Source organism: Camelus dromedarius, chromosome 12 (genome assembly GCF_036321535.1).
Source record: "Camelus dromedarius isolate mCamDro1 chromosome 12, mCamDro1.pat, whole genome shotgun sequence".
NCBI classification, from domain to species: Eukaryota; Metazoa; Chordata; class Mammalia; order Artiodactyla; family Camelidae; genus Camelus; species Camelus dromedarius.
The window spans coordinates 45,492,490-45,504,893 of record NC_087447.1 but is presented as its reverse complement, the minus strand read 5'-3'; the positions used below and the strand labels follow the sequence as shown (position 1 = coordinate 45,504,893).

At 35.4% G+C, this 12,404-nt stretch overlaps 1 protein-coding gene across 1 annotated transcript; it reads left to right on the top strand.

Annotated features, from left to right (window-relative positions):
* Positions 1-6,018: 6,018 nt before the first annotated feature.
* Positions 6,019-7,170, top strand: LOC105097958 (olfactory receptor 51G2). Its single transcript, XM_010990591.3, has one exon. It carries the CDS (start codon positions 6,157-6,159, stop codon positions 7,168-7,170), a length of 1,014 nt encoding a protein of 337 aa, XP_010988893.3. The 5' UTR covers positions 6,019-6,156.
* Positions 7,171-12,404: the final 5,234 nt, after the last annotated feature.

The window sequence follows — 12,404 nt, the reverse complement described above, 5'->3', positions numbered from 1 at the left end:
ATGCCCATGTAATTAACTGACCACAGTGCAAGTAAAGTTATCTATAAAAAGCATGAATGTGATCATACCATTGACCATCTCAAAACTCACACACTCATGCCCTCAAAATCAGTACCTTTATATTTATTTATTTGGGAATTATGTAAGAATGTCTTAAGATTACTTACTTCTCCTGCCTTGTTTCATAATACTTCTTAAATCAATCATTCATCCACATCCAAAAATCTATTCTGCAAATTACTATAGATTCCAAAACTTTTCATCCCCTGCTTTGTCTCATGGATTTTCTCCTTTTCTTTCCTTTCTCACTTCACAACCCCATATCGGCATTTTTTTCCCACCCTTAATATCTCAGCTTAAATGGTACCTTCCAGAGAGCTTTCTCTGATATCTCACACATGTACTTCCACAGTATTAATCAGTCTATATTTTGACAACAAAAAACAATGTCTAGAATGGGCAGTTTTGTAAGCACATAATCATTTATATATATACATACATATATATGTTTATATTGGTAAATAAACATCAGTATAGTCAAGTAGATATTTATGGCAAGAAGATTATTTATCTAACTCCACACCATTAAAATATTTTAAAATTAAAAAATACTTATTTATGAGAATAGAAGCAGTGTAGCCAACATCATGTTGCTAGTGTCAGATGTAGGAATAGAGTATGGATTTCCTGATCCCCAGTCTTGCTCTTTGGTCCACACTTTTAAAATTAAGTTGAGGGAGAAAGAAAAAAATTCAGAAAAAGTGGAGCCAGAATTTTATTTTAACATGACTCTGGGATTATGTATCAGTAGAGGAAGATTCTAATTTAATCATTTAATCATATGAGGCTGTTTTCCCTGAAAAGATATGGACTCTGTAGGAATGACATTCATGTTTTCCTGTTTCCATCACTCAATATACTTAATGAACATGAAAAGAGAGAATAAGCCTAAGTATAAGGGAGAGGTTTTCCTACTTCCTACCTCTTCCCCTAGTTTAATCTTGAAACTAGTTTTAGGTGGTCCTCTCATAGCATCCATAACATATATTATATTAAAAATTGAAGATAATTTCAGAAACACTAGATACATACGATATTTCATGTATTGAGTAAAACAGTGCTATGTCGGGAAAGTAAATAGCTAATATGAGTTTCATATTATAATTTGTGTATAAAACTTTGAGTGCCTGTATGTTTCTCTTTGACTATAGCTTTGGAAAGGTGGTGAAGGGGATTTATGTAGTAACCAGCATAAGCACATCAGCCCATAGACTCTTGTTTTTAGTAAAAGAAATAAATGTGGCCATAGATGAAAAGACTATAATAAATATGCAGAAGATAAAGATAGAACAGGGAAAAGAAGTCCTAGAGAGAAGGATACACTGGAGAAATACATAAGGAAGTAGATGATACAAATTATCCTCTCTGATCCCCTTTTTCCTCCTCCTCTACATCTGGTCCAACAGCAAACTTTGTTGGTTATACCTTAAGTTGGTCTCAAATCATTTCATTCACTTTATCTTGACAACCATCATCTGAATTCAAACCACTATTATTTTCTTCTGGTGTACCCCAGTAGTCAATCATCCATTTGCTCCTGCCTCAAACTTAATGGTCATCCTTGATTCCTTTTTGTTCTTCACAATCACTTCATACATTTAACTCCAAAACAGATGCATAATCCATTCATGTTTCTTTATATTTTAGCTACCTTAGAAAACTTGACATCATCTTAAACCTGGTCTTTCAAAATAGCCTTAGTATGGACTTTGTTTCCACTTTTGACATCCTATAGCAGTTCTCTAGAGAGGAGATCAAGTTACACATTGCTGAAAAAAAAATGGTATCTTATTGTGCTTAGACTGAAATTAAGCTTTTTTCTTTGATCTCTAAGGTCTGAATGACCAGGCCTGTGCCTCCTTTTACCTTCCCAAGTACCCTCCTTCCCTTTGTGTACCTTGTTTCAGGTATCCTACCCTTTTTCTCCCCCTCAGTACTTAGCAAGAATTTTCCCCCGGTGTACAAGGTACTATTTCCATCATTTCTTTTTCTTGCAGTATTCTTCCTCAGTTTTTTGAATGGCTGGTGATTGCTTATTATCCAGGTCTCAATTCAATCATTACCTCCAACAGACTTCTCTCCTGATCCTTTTTCTATGCTCTTCTACCTCTAGTCAGTCTCTATTACATCACCTCTTAACTCCATCAAAGAACCTTATTTCCTGAAACATTACAATTTTTAAAGTTTATTATTGACTTTTTACACTACAAGAAATATTCCTAATATGAAGGACCTTGTGTGCTTTATTGTATTCCTAGTAACTAGAATATTACTGATTACCTAATGTGTAGAAAGAAGTCAATTTAATGAATAAAAGAGTTGTTTTCATGAATAAATGCAGTAATGTGAAAAAAGCTCCATGTGAATGTTGTGCAGTAAGAGATCACAAAGCTTCTTTGCACAGTCACGTTCAGAGCAGTAGATGCTCATAATTTTGTTTTTTCTTTATTTGTATTATTTCTGTCACACTTACCTAAAGAATTAATCTTCATATTTCTTCCTAATCATTGAAATGATTAAATAACACATTTGTTCAGGAACTGGAAAATGGTTAAATAAATTATGGAATATACATTCAGTGATATATTTTGTGACCTTAAAATTATAATGATGAAAACTTTAACATTAAAAGAAAGATCTTCGTTGTATATTTTCTCATAGGAAATTAGGAATTATGTATACTTAGCCAAGTCAAAAATTGTTACTTGAAGCCTATGTGGTTATAAATTTGAAACAATTTTGTGAAAAAACTATATATGTAAATTAATTATTTTGACCAACCAGTATGTCCCCAGAAAAATAGTTTTACAGTAAAAGAGATTCCACTGGAGAAATTATCTGTTTATTCCTAACTTCCAGGATCTTTAAGGAAAATAGCAGGAGGAAAACTGAGGACTTGTTTCTGTCTTCTGCTCAAAAATCTCCGCTCTGGCATATGCTGGGCTCCACAGGAAACCCATGCACACCTGGGCCACTTTCTTGGCTCCTGGGAGGCCGTGGCTCTAGAACCATTAAAATAGTTGAGGTTAGCTGAGAAAGCAGTAGATTATAATGAAGACAGACCGGGAGCTTCTGGCGATACACGACAGGTGAGGTTGAGGATAACACAACCACCTCAATATCTCCCTTCATCACCAAAGGTATGGGGCAGGAGGCCCTGGGTTTTTCATCAGGGCCAAAGAGAATCAGAAAACGGAATGATACTGGAAGATTAAAAGCAGTGCAAGGGGTGAGTAAATGACATGGCGATGATGATAGTATCTTCTAGTAAGGAAACTCCTCATCAAGTCAAGAAGATGCCATAAAATCTTTTTTTATTACAGCTTTCTTCTTATTTTCTGTCCATCAATTCAGGGTCTGAATCAACAGTGGTATTTCTTGAATCACCAGATCTTACTTCTCTAGGATTTTCTTTTTCTCCAGAAGCTTTATATTCTTCCCATTTGATCTTATCTCTAGGAAAGAATGTCATTCAGTTGAGGTTTTCTATGGATAATTAATGCCAGAGGAGACACCAAAGTAACAGTCCATTGACCCCACCCTGTTCAATCAAACTGTAGGGCAGAATAAACACATCAGCATTTGGTATGTATCACAGATGCAAGAATAAGCCAGGTTATTGAAGATATTTATCCAGGACCTGAGACTGAAGAATTCTAGGCTGTGCTACAGAAAGAACTAGCTAGGGGGAGAATGTGTTTACTTTCTTTTCCAATTCTGCAAGCTCAGGAATGCTACCTACACATGTCAATTCTAAATTATATATTATTGTTGCTGAAGTAAGAAGCAGAGGCTTTGTGATCTATTGAAGAGAAGTCAGTTCCTGTAGTGGCAATGAGCCAAGAAAGAAATTCTAAGCAAGTATGGTGTCCAGGTGGCTTCTGGGGAAATAGACTAAATGATGGTGTCCTAAATACAGCCCAGGCTGTCTGACTCTTTGCTTTATCACACTCCACTGTAAAAATATCTTGATCTGAATTTTTAATTGAGGGCTTATTCACTAAATCTCCAGAAGTAAATGCCATAAAACTGTGAGTCTGAGGGTTGATGAATATAGAAAGAAAATCTGGGCACAAAAGAATATCCTTTTGGCAGAAAAATAGTGAGCCACTGTATGGACCATTTAATCCCCTAAACTGCAATGTGTGTAGGATTTCACATTAAATATACTATTTGCTATTCTGCACTTCTAAGTTTGCTTAATTGGCTTTTATAGTTTTTCTTAAACTTGGTACTATTTTGCCAGGTTTGATCCTCTTCTAAATGGCACTCTCTTACTTTTTTACATTTCTGCTAAATCCCATTTTTTTTCTTCTCACTATATCCTTTCTCCTGTTTTTCTTGGGATTATTGTTGGTGTTGTTTTACAATTCTTAATTCAGAGTTTCTTTATTAAATTCATTTTTATCATTCATCAAAAAGCATAAGCAATGTAGTTAAGAAATTTATTACAAATATCAGAATTATAATTATGCCATTCACATGGCATATGTTCTCATATTTTATAATTATATAAGTGGGTATTACTTTGAACTTGGTTTACTCTTTAATTGAAGAGTTGTTCTGAAAAGCAAATTTCATTGCACAAACATGGGTGTGCTTTACCTATACTTTGTATATTAATATCTAGTTTCTAAACTACTATTTTATTTGCTTTAGTAGAGCTGCTATTATTCAAAATAAATCTTGAACCATATGTATCAACCAATTTCCTATTTTATTACCAAATAATTTTAGATTTTCCTTTTGCCTTTTCTCTGTTTCGTTTTCTAATGAGAAGTATCTGCCCATGCTCAGTGGTTGTCAGCTCCAAAATTGAGAGATATGTCTACTTCTCTCATGCCACCCTCGAGGCTTTAGGACTTGTCGCCCTTTTTAGCTCTCTCACCTGCACTTGAAAGAGATGTTGAGGAGCACAGCTCTGAGAAGTTACGCGTCTTCTGTGTATTTCCTAATGGAGGTGGGCTTTTCTGCTTAATCACCTTTTTGATCAAATTAGAATAATAGTGGTAGACTGCAAATTTTTTTTTTTGAAAAGGGTGAGTTTCCTAGATCTTCTCTCGGCTTCTCTATTTTTACAAAATTCAAGATTAAAAAAAGCTAATAAAGCTTCTGAAGCTAATTACAATTTTCTTAAGTTTTAAAGATAATGTGTAGAATTGTAGTGGATGCCTTCTTACTATCTCCAAAAGAATCGTCCAAATTCACTCCGATTGTGATTAAAAAATTTTAGGCCTCTAATTAAAATAAGATGGATATGATTTTAAAAAATAAATAACATGTTAAAGATTTTAGTTTTTAAAACAAATAAAACTAAATTATCATTTATATATGAACTGACAAAAAATAATATGTTAGTATTCAACAATGAATTATATAACAGTGCTTCATAAACTGTATAGTGAAGGATCATTTCCACAACTTTCAATCAATCACAAAATAATTTTTTGTAAAATACATCTAAAGTGATATTTAAGAAAAATGAAATAAAAATACATCCAAAAGCAAATAATTACCTTATTATTGTATATTAATAATAACTGTTACTATGTATAAGAAATATAATTATTATGTCAAATTAATGCAAAAGTTTCTAGTGTTTATTTTAAATTTCTACACTGACCTCATGGCAGACAAAATAGGATATAAAGTGTAACCTTGAACTTCAGTTAGTAGTAGCAACATCTTATATGTATCGTGTTGACCAAGGCAGTAAGAAATACCATAGAATGATATATTACTGTAATTATAATTACAGGAATGAATTTGCATGAATTTTTAAAAGAAATTTATTTTAAGCACATTACTTTGGGCTTTTTATTTTAAAGTGTTATTTATCAATTAAATGACTTATGGAAATTAAATATCACAGGTATTTTTTCCTCAGTTTTTCTTCAATAAATTATAATCTCTGTGAAATTTGATCAGAAACAAAAAAGATCTTGTTTTCTAGTTCAAAGGCTCAGATGCTCAGTATTGGGAAACAGCACTTATTCTCATTAGACACATATCAGGTAAATAAGAAGAATTAAAATAAGAAGTATTACCAGTAGTCATATAAAAGCTCAAGTCAATTTCTAAGGTCTGTGTCTGACAATGCATTTCACTGTAGGAAAGGCATGCAGCCCTGGCATCATGTTTCCTACCAATAGCACCAACTCCATATTCTCCACCTTCCTGCTGACAGGCATCCCTGGGTTAGAAGCTGTGCACGTCTGGATCTCCATACCTTTCTGTGCCATGTTCTTGATGACCGTGGTGGGCAATGTGACCATCATGACACTTATATGGAAGGAGCACGCCCTCCATGTGCCTATGTACCTCTTCCTGGCCATGCTAGCTGTCTCTGACCTGGGTTTGTCCCTCTTCACTTTCCCCACAATGCTGAGGATATTCTGGCTGGATGCTCGAGAGCTCACGTTCCCTGTTTGCTCCACCCAAATGTTTTTCATTCACACTTTCCAAGATTTGGAGTCTGCTATCCTACTGGCAATGGCCTTTGACCGCTATGTGGCCATTTCTCGTCCACTGCACTATTCCTCCATCCTCACCAACAGTGTAATTGCCAGGATTGGTTTGGCAATTTTTGTGCGAACCTTGACTGTGCAGGTGCCCCTCCCGATCCTCTTAAGGAGGTTGTGCTTCTGTCACTCCAACGTACTTTCACATTCCTACTGCCTGCATCCTGATATCTTAAAGCTCTCATGCTCCAGCACTAAGATCAATAGCACTGTTGGACTGTTTGTGGTACTGTCCACCATGGGACTTGATTTTCTTCTCATTCTCTTCTCATACGTTCTGATACTGAAAACTGTACTGAGCATCGCGTCCCACGGTGGCCGCCTCAAAGCTCTCAACACCTGTATTTCCCACCTCTCTGCTGTGATCCTCTTCTTCACACCCATGATATGCCTCTCTATTCTGCACCGCTTTGGCCCAAAACTTCCTGCCCACGTCTACGTGACCATGGCCAACATGCATTTTCTCATTCCTCCTGTGATGAATCCCATTGTGTACGTGGTGAAAACCAAGCAGATACGAGATAAAATTCTGAAACTTGTCATCAAAAAGGACCAGGAGAATCTCAAGTCACATTTATTACATGAATGAGCAGTATCCTAACAGAGAAAGACTGCCTCATGCAACAAAGAGCTTGCTGATATTCCAAATGCCTGCAAAGACTCTATTTGACCACTGATTCTTCTGAATTATATGGACTATTAGGTTGGATAACCTCAAAAACTATTTCTGCTCTATGATTTGAATGAAGATATACTGAACAATATTATCAGTAAAATAAACTTTGAAATAGGTAACTCTTCTCATTATTTCTTAGCCCAGTGGTTCATATATTTCAGTCAGAGAAGTTTGTAGTCTTAGAGTTCATTCTGGGCAAAGCAAAGTGCTCGTTGTTACCATCTATGTATGTATCACCCTTGACAGGGTGATAGCTATTTACTGAATCTACTTTATCCTTAACTTTTTGAAGAGCTGGAGATACACTGTGAATTAAACAAAGTTCTTGCTTTCACAGTGGTTTGTTTTCTTAATGTTGAAGTAGAAGATGACATGAAAGAAACAAACAATCATCTAATATTGCTGTTGAAAAGAACTATAAAACCATGAAATTTACAATGTCAACACTTTGATATATCAAAGTTTCTAGTACCAGATTCTAAAAACCACCATCATTTATAAAAAATGTATAATGTTTAAATTCAGTCTTTCAAGTATGCTCTCACTGACTTCACAGCATCTGGACTTTGGCCTTGAGATCTCTAGTCCCACTCCTTCAAAACCCTCACCTTCTATAAGTCTATGATAACCATTGTTATTTCATTGTCTTTGATATTTGCTATAGATCACACATACTCCAGAAAAAGGCCATCAATGTTTATTCTTTCTTGTGTTTTATATTTTTCAACTCTAAACATAACTTTGGAATCAATTTAAATATGTTTATATTTCCTACTCTTACACTCATGTGTTTGAATTCTAATTAAGACTAAAAAATGTTAATATTTATATTGTAGTAAGTATAAATGAATTATCTTTAATTTTTCCTTCAGTGCCTAAATACATATTTTTTAAACCCTTGACGACATTTTACATAATCTACAGTAGCAATTTCAAACGTTCACAACTCTTCACTAGGACGTACGTAAATGAATCTATTATCTAGCTGTGCCCTCAAATTCTTCCTTCCCATATCAAAGACGTATTGTTAAACTCCTTTATTCAAAGAAGATCAAACTTTCTCTACTTTTGAATTCATTTATTTCAATATTATCAGAGGTGTTCATGTTTGCCTGCCTCCCCATACTTTTTTCTCTTTTGTTTATATATTATTACATAATAGTTCAAGCATACAAAAGATGTATAAAACGATACAACAACCTGCATATATTTTTCTACTTGGTTCCATTGAACATTTTGCCACCAACTGAGTCCAAATTTCTTAAGTAAAACAAGTTACAATGAAGGAAAAGATTTCTTGCTAAATCAGAGACCTCAAAGTCAAGTCACAAAAGTAATCACACAAATTTAATCTTCTTGTTTGTTCTTCCCTTCCTTGTTTTATTATATTTAATGCATATGTGTGTATGTGTGTATAACAAGTATATGCATAAGCATATATAAAAAGAATATATATGCTATATAACATTATTTTAAACACTTTCCCAAAAAGTCACCACCAAGTATTTTTGTCACAAATATGTTTTTGAGTTTCACCTGTATTGTCACATGCAACATGAAAAATTCATTTTCATTGTTGTAAACATTCCTCTGTTGTTCAGAATACAAGAAGGAGTTCTGGAGATTCAGTTCCTCCAGCTAATCCTGCCTCTTTCTCTACCCTGCACATCACCATTCGTAGGATAGAAGAGGTCCCTAGAACTCTACATATTCATCCCATCTGCTTAACATCCTGTGACTCAGCCCTGATCTCTGGGTGAGATCTTCTGGAGTAATTTCATTATACCTGCTCTTCCTGTATATATGACTCTCATCTCATCCATTGGCTTTAATTCTCATATGGCTGCATAAAATTCCTTTTGACTTATATTCTGCTGTTTCAACCAAATTTTTATCCTGCCTCTAAAGTTTCCTCCAGCAGTAGGCTTAATCTTGGCCCATGAAATGTCTCCACATCAGAATGAATGTGTTACCTACATGGCAAAAGGAACTTTGCAGATGTGATTAAGTTAAGGATCTTGAGATGAGATTACCCTGAATTTACTAAATGGGCTTGAGATAATCATAGGATTCTTATAAGAGGGAGGCAGGATGTCTGAGAGAGAGAAGATACTACATTGATGGTTCTGAAGGTTGAGGAATGAGGCCATGAGTCAAGGAAGGCAAACACTCCTGAGAATCTGAAAAAGACAACAGTTTCTTCTCCATAGTCTCCAGAAAGAGCTTGTCCTACAGGTACCTTGATTTTAGCCCAGTAAGGTTCATTGTGGATATTTAATCTCCAGAACTGCAAGATAACAATACTGTGTTGTTTCTAGACACTGAGTTTGTGGCCATTTGTATCAGCAGCAACAGGAAATTAATACATTTTTCTTACCAAGGCTGAATTTACTCCACTTCTGTAACTAGAAAAAAATTATCTCCAGTGACCCCTTTTCCACTAGCCCCTTCACAACAGTTTAAAAACTTATCTAGGACTTTTCATCAGATAAAGTTGTATTAATCATATGGCCATCTCTAAGCACTTAATCTAATTTTTCCCTTTGGCCCACAATTAATCTACATAAAAACATTTGCATAAATTGTTCTACTCTTTTTCTTGTCAAATCATTTTAAAATATCTTATGGTGGAATATAAAACACATACAGAGAACTTCATGTGATAAACGTGCAATCTGACAAAATGTGATAAATGTGCATTTTTGTAAAATGATAATCCATGTAAATATCACCTTAGTAAGGAAATAATAAATTGTCAACATCCAAATTTCCTCTGCAGCTTTCCTGAATATAACCTCACCACTGTCACTATATTAAATCAGTATATTGACTTTTATAGTGTTCATTTTTTATTGTGACTATTTAAGTGTACCTCCTTAAAGAATATAGTTTACTTGTAATTAAACTGAAGTAAAAATTGTTTTCTCTTCCACTCCACGTACAATCATATTTTGTCTCTACTGCTCCATTGAAATTGCTTGGGCAAAGGTCACCAGTGAACTCTAAATGACCAAAATCAAATACCCTATTTGGAATCCTGCCTGTTCATCACTGGACCTCTGGCTGATACTTCATGCTATTGCCTGCTAACTTCTTATTAAATATCTGTGCTTTGTTGGCTTCTCCAGTATCTCTGCATTCTGGTTCTTCTCTGATCTCTCTGGATAATTCTACTTACTGCATTTTCTGCCAGCCCCCTGAATACAAATGTTTCCCTCCTCAATCCCAAACTCACCCTCTCTCCTGGATTCTAGGCAGGTTACTGCCTCACTCCTGGATAACTCCCTGTGTGTGCTACACAGAAATCTTAAACTCAAAAGCCCCAAATACAACTTCCTGTCTCCTGCTCCGTCCTCAGTGCTACTTCCTCATGCTCCCACTTTTGAGTTCTGCATTGGTGTGAATGGCATGTCCATTCACTTCTTCACTCCAGCCATAAGTATGAATTATCTCCTAGGTGGTCCTCTCCCTCCCTCACTCATAATTTCCAATCACTTACTAATATTGTAGATTTTCTTTCTTAGTATTTTGCCGTCAGTGCTCACTTTTACATTCCACTGTTCCTGCCTCAATTTAGACCTGAATAATTAAGCAGATTATTGAACCGTTCTGCTGGTTGGCTTCTCTGCCTTCATTCTCAACCAACTCCAAGAAGAACTGTAAATAGCTTTCAAATCTAAACATGATTATGGAGCACACTTGTTTAAGCTTTTTCATTGCTCCTCTTCACTTACAGATTAGTCTGTGCACACAACTACATCTGTTATTCTTTGATAATTTTCTAACTTGTCATGTTCATCTCTGACTATATATTCTATGCTCTGAAATGAATAACTTTCCCATTTAACCATGTGATTATCTCTAGCAAGCTCTTACAATTGCTACTGCAATACTCTTTTCTTTAAATATTCTTCTTATTTTTTAAGGGCCCATAAAGTGCCACTTAGTTTTGAATTGATAATTGCAGTCCTAGTTTGTCACCTAAGATTAGAATGATTTTTATGTCATATTGGAAGCTAGTCATGTTTCACACATGCTGAATGAAAACATTTCTAACACATGATCAGTATGGTCATGGCAAACTCCTGAAAATGCACAGAAGATCCGCATAAGAAAAAAGTTAATGCAACTGATCTGTTTTACTCAGCTCTTGCTTTTCTCTGTAGCCATATCAATGGCTGGTCCTTGACCAGATTCTGAGAACTAATCTTCTGCAATCTTCATATAGTCAGTGAGTAATAACAGCATTATTTATGCCCAAAACATTAGGTCAGGATGAACCAAGTTAGTAGCATGCATAGGATATCATAGAACTTATTACAAATATCACATGTGTTGCCTGGTTTGGGGTCTGCATATTCTGGTCATATGACGGTTGACATAACCAGCTTCCTTTAAGAACTCTGGAATCAGAGACCCAAGCAGACTTCCCTGGATAGAAACATCTCTCATGCGTCTCTGAAGTTTGTAGCTAGAGTGACCCTAGAAGAAAGAGAGGAGATACTTGGAAGGCTGTGTGTGACTTCTCCAGCCTTCCTCTATACTTACCTTTTTTCTGCTGTTCCTACATGGTGTCCTTTGCTGTATGAAATCTTAGCCATGAGTATAACTTTATTTTGAGCTGCACGAGTGTTTCTAGTGAATCACTGAACCAGCTCATGGTTGTGGGACCCCTGAGATGGTTCTTCTACTTCATGCCCAGTGTGGTCCCTACCTCACTTTTCTGGAACATTCCTGTCTATCTCCACACAAGATTTCTGTCTTACAGCACTCTTCCCTCTTCTTCTAAACAAAATCCAGCCTCATTTCATATGCTGTTAATAAAACATTTTATCTTCTCACCCCAAACCATTCCTCAGTAAATATAAAGAACTCACTTTGAGGAGGGATGGAGGGCAGATGGGACAACACAAGGGGAAAGTAAGCTCTATGTTATTGTAACAAAGACCAGTTCAGTGTAAATGAATTTATTTTGGAGGAGCTGTATTAATAGTATCTAATATTATGATTAGTGCTGGAGATACTCCACTCTCACTCAGAAAAGATGTTTATAATTCAAGGAAAAACACTGCTTGATTTGGAGGAGGAGGGTTGGAGGATATAAAGGACTGTATGTCCCAAAGATCTAAATGTCATGCCAGATGCTT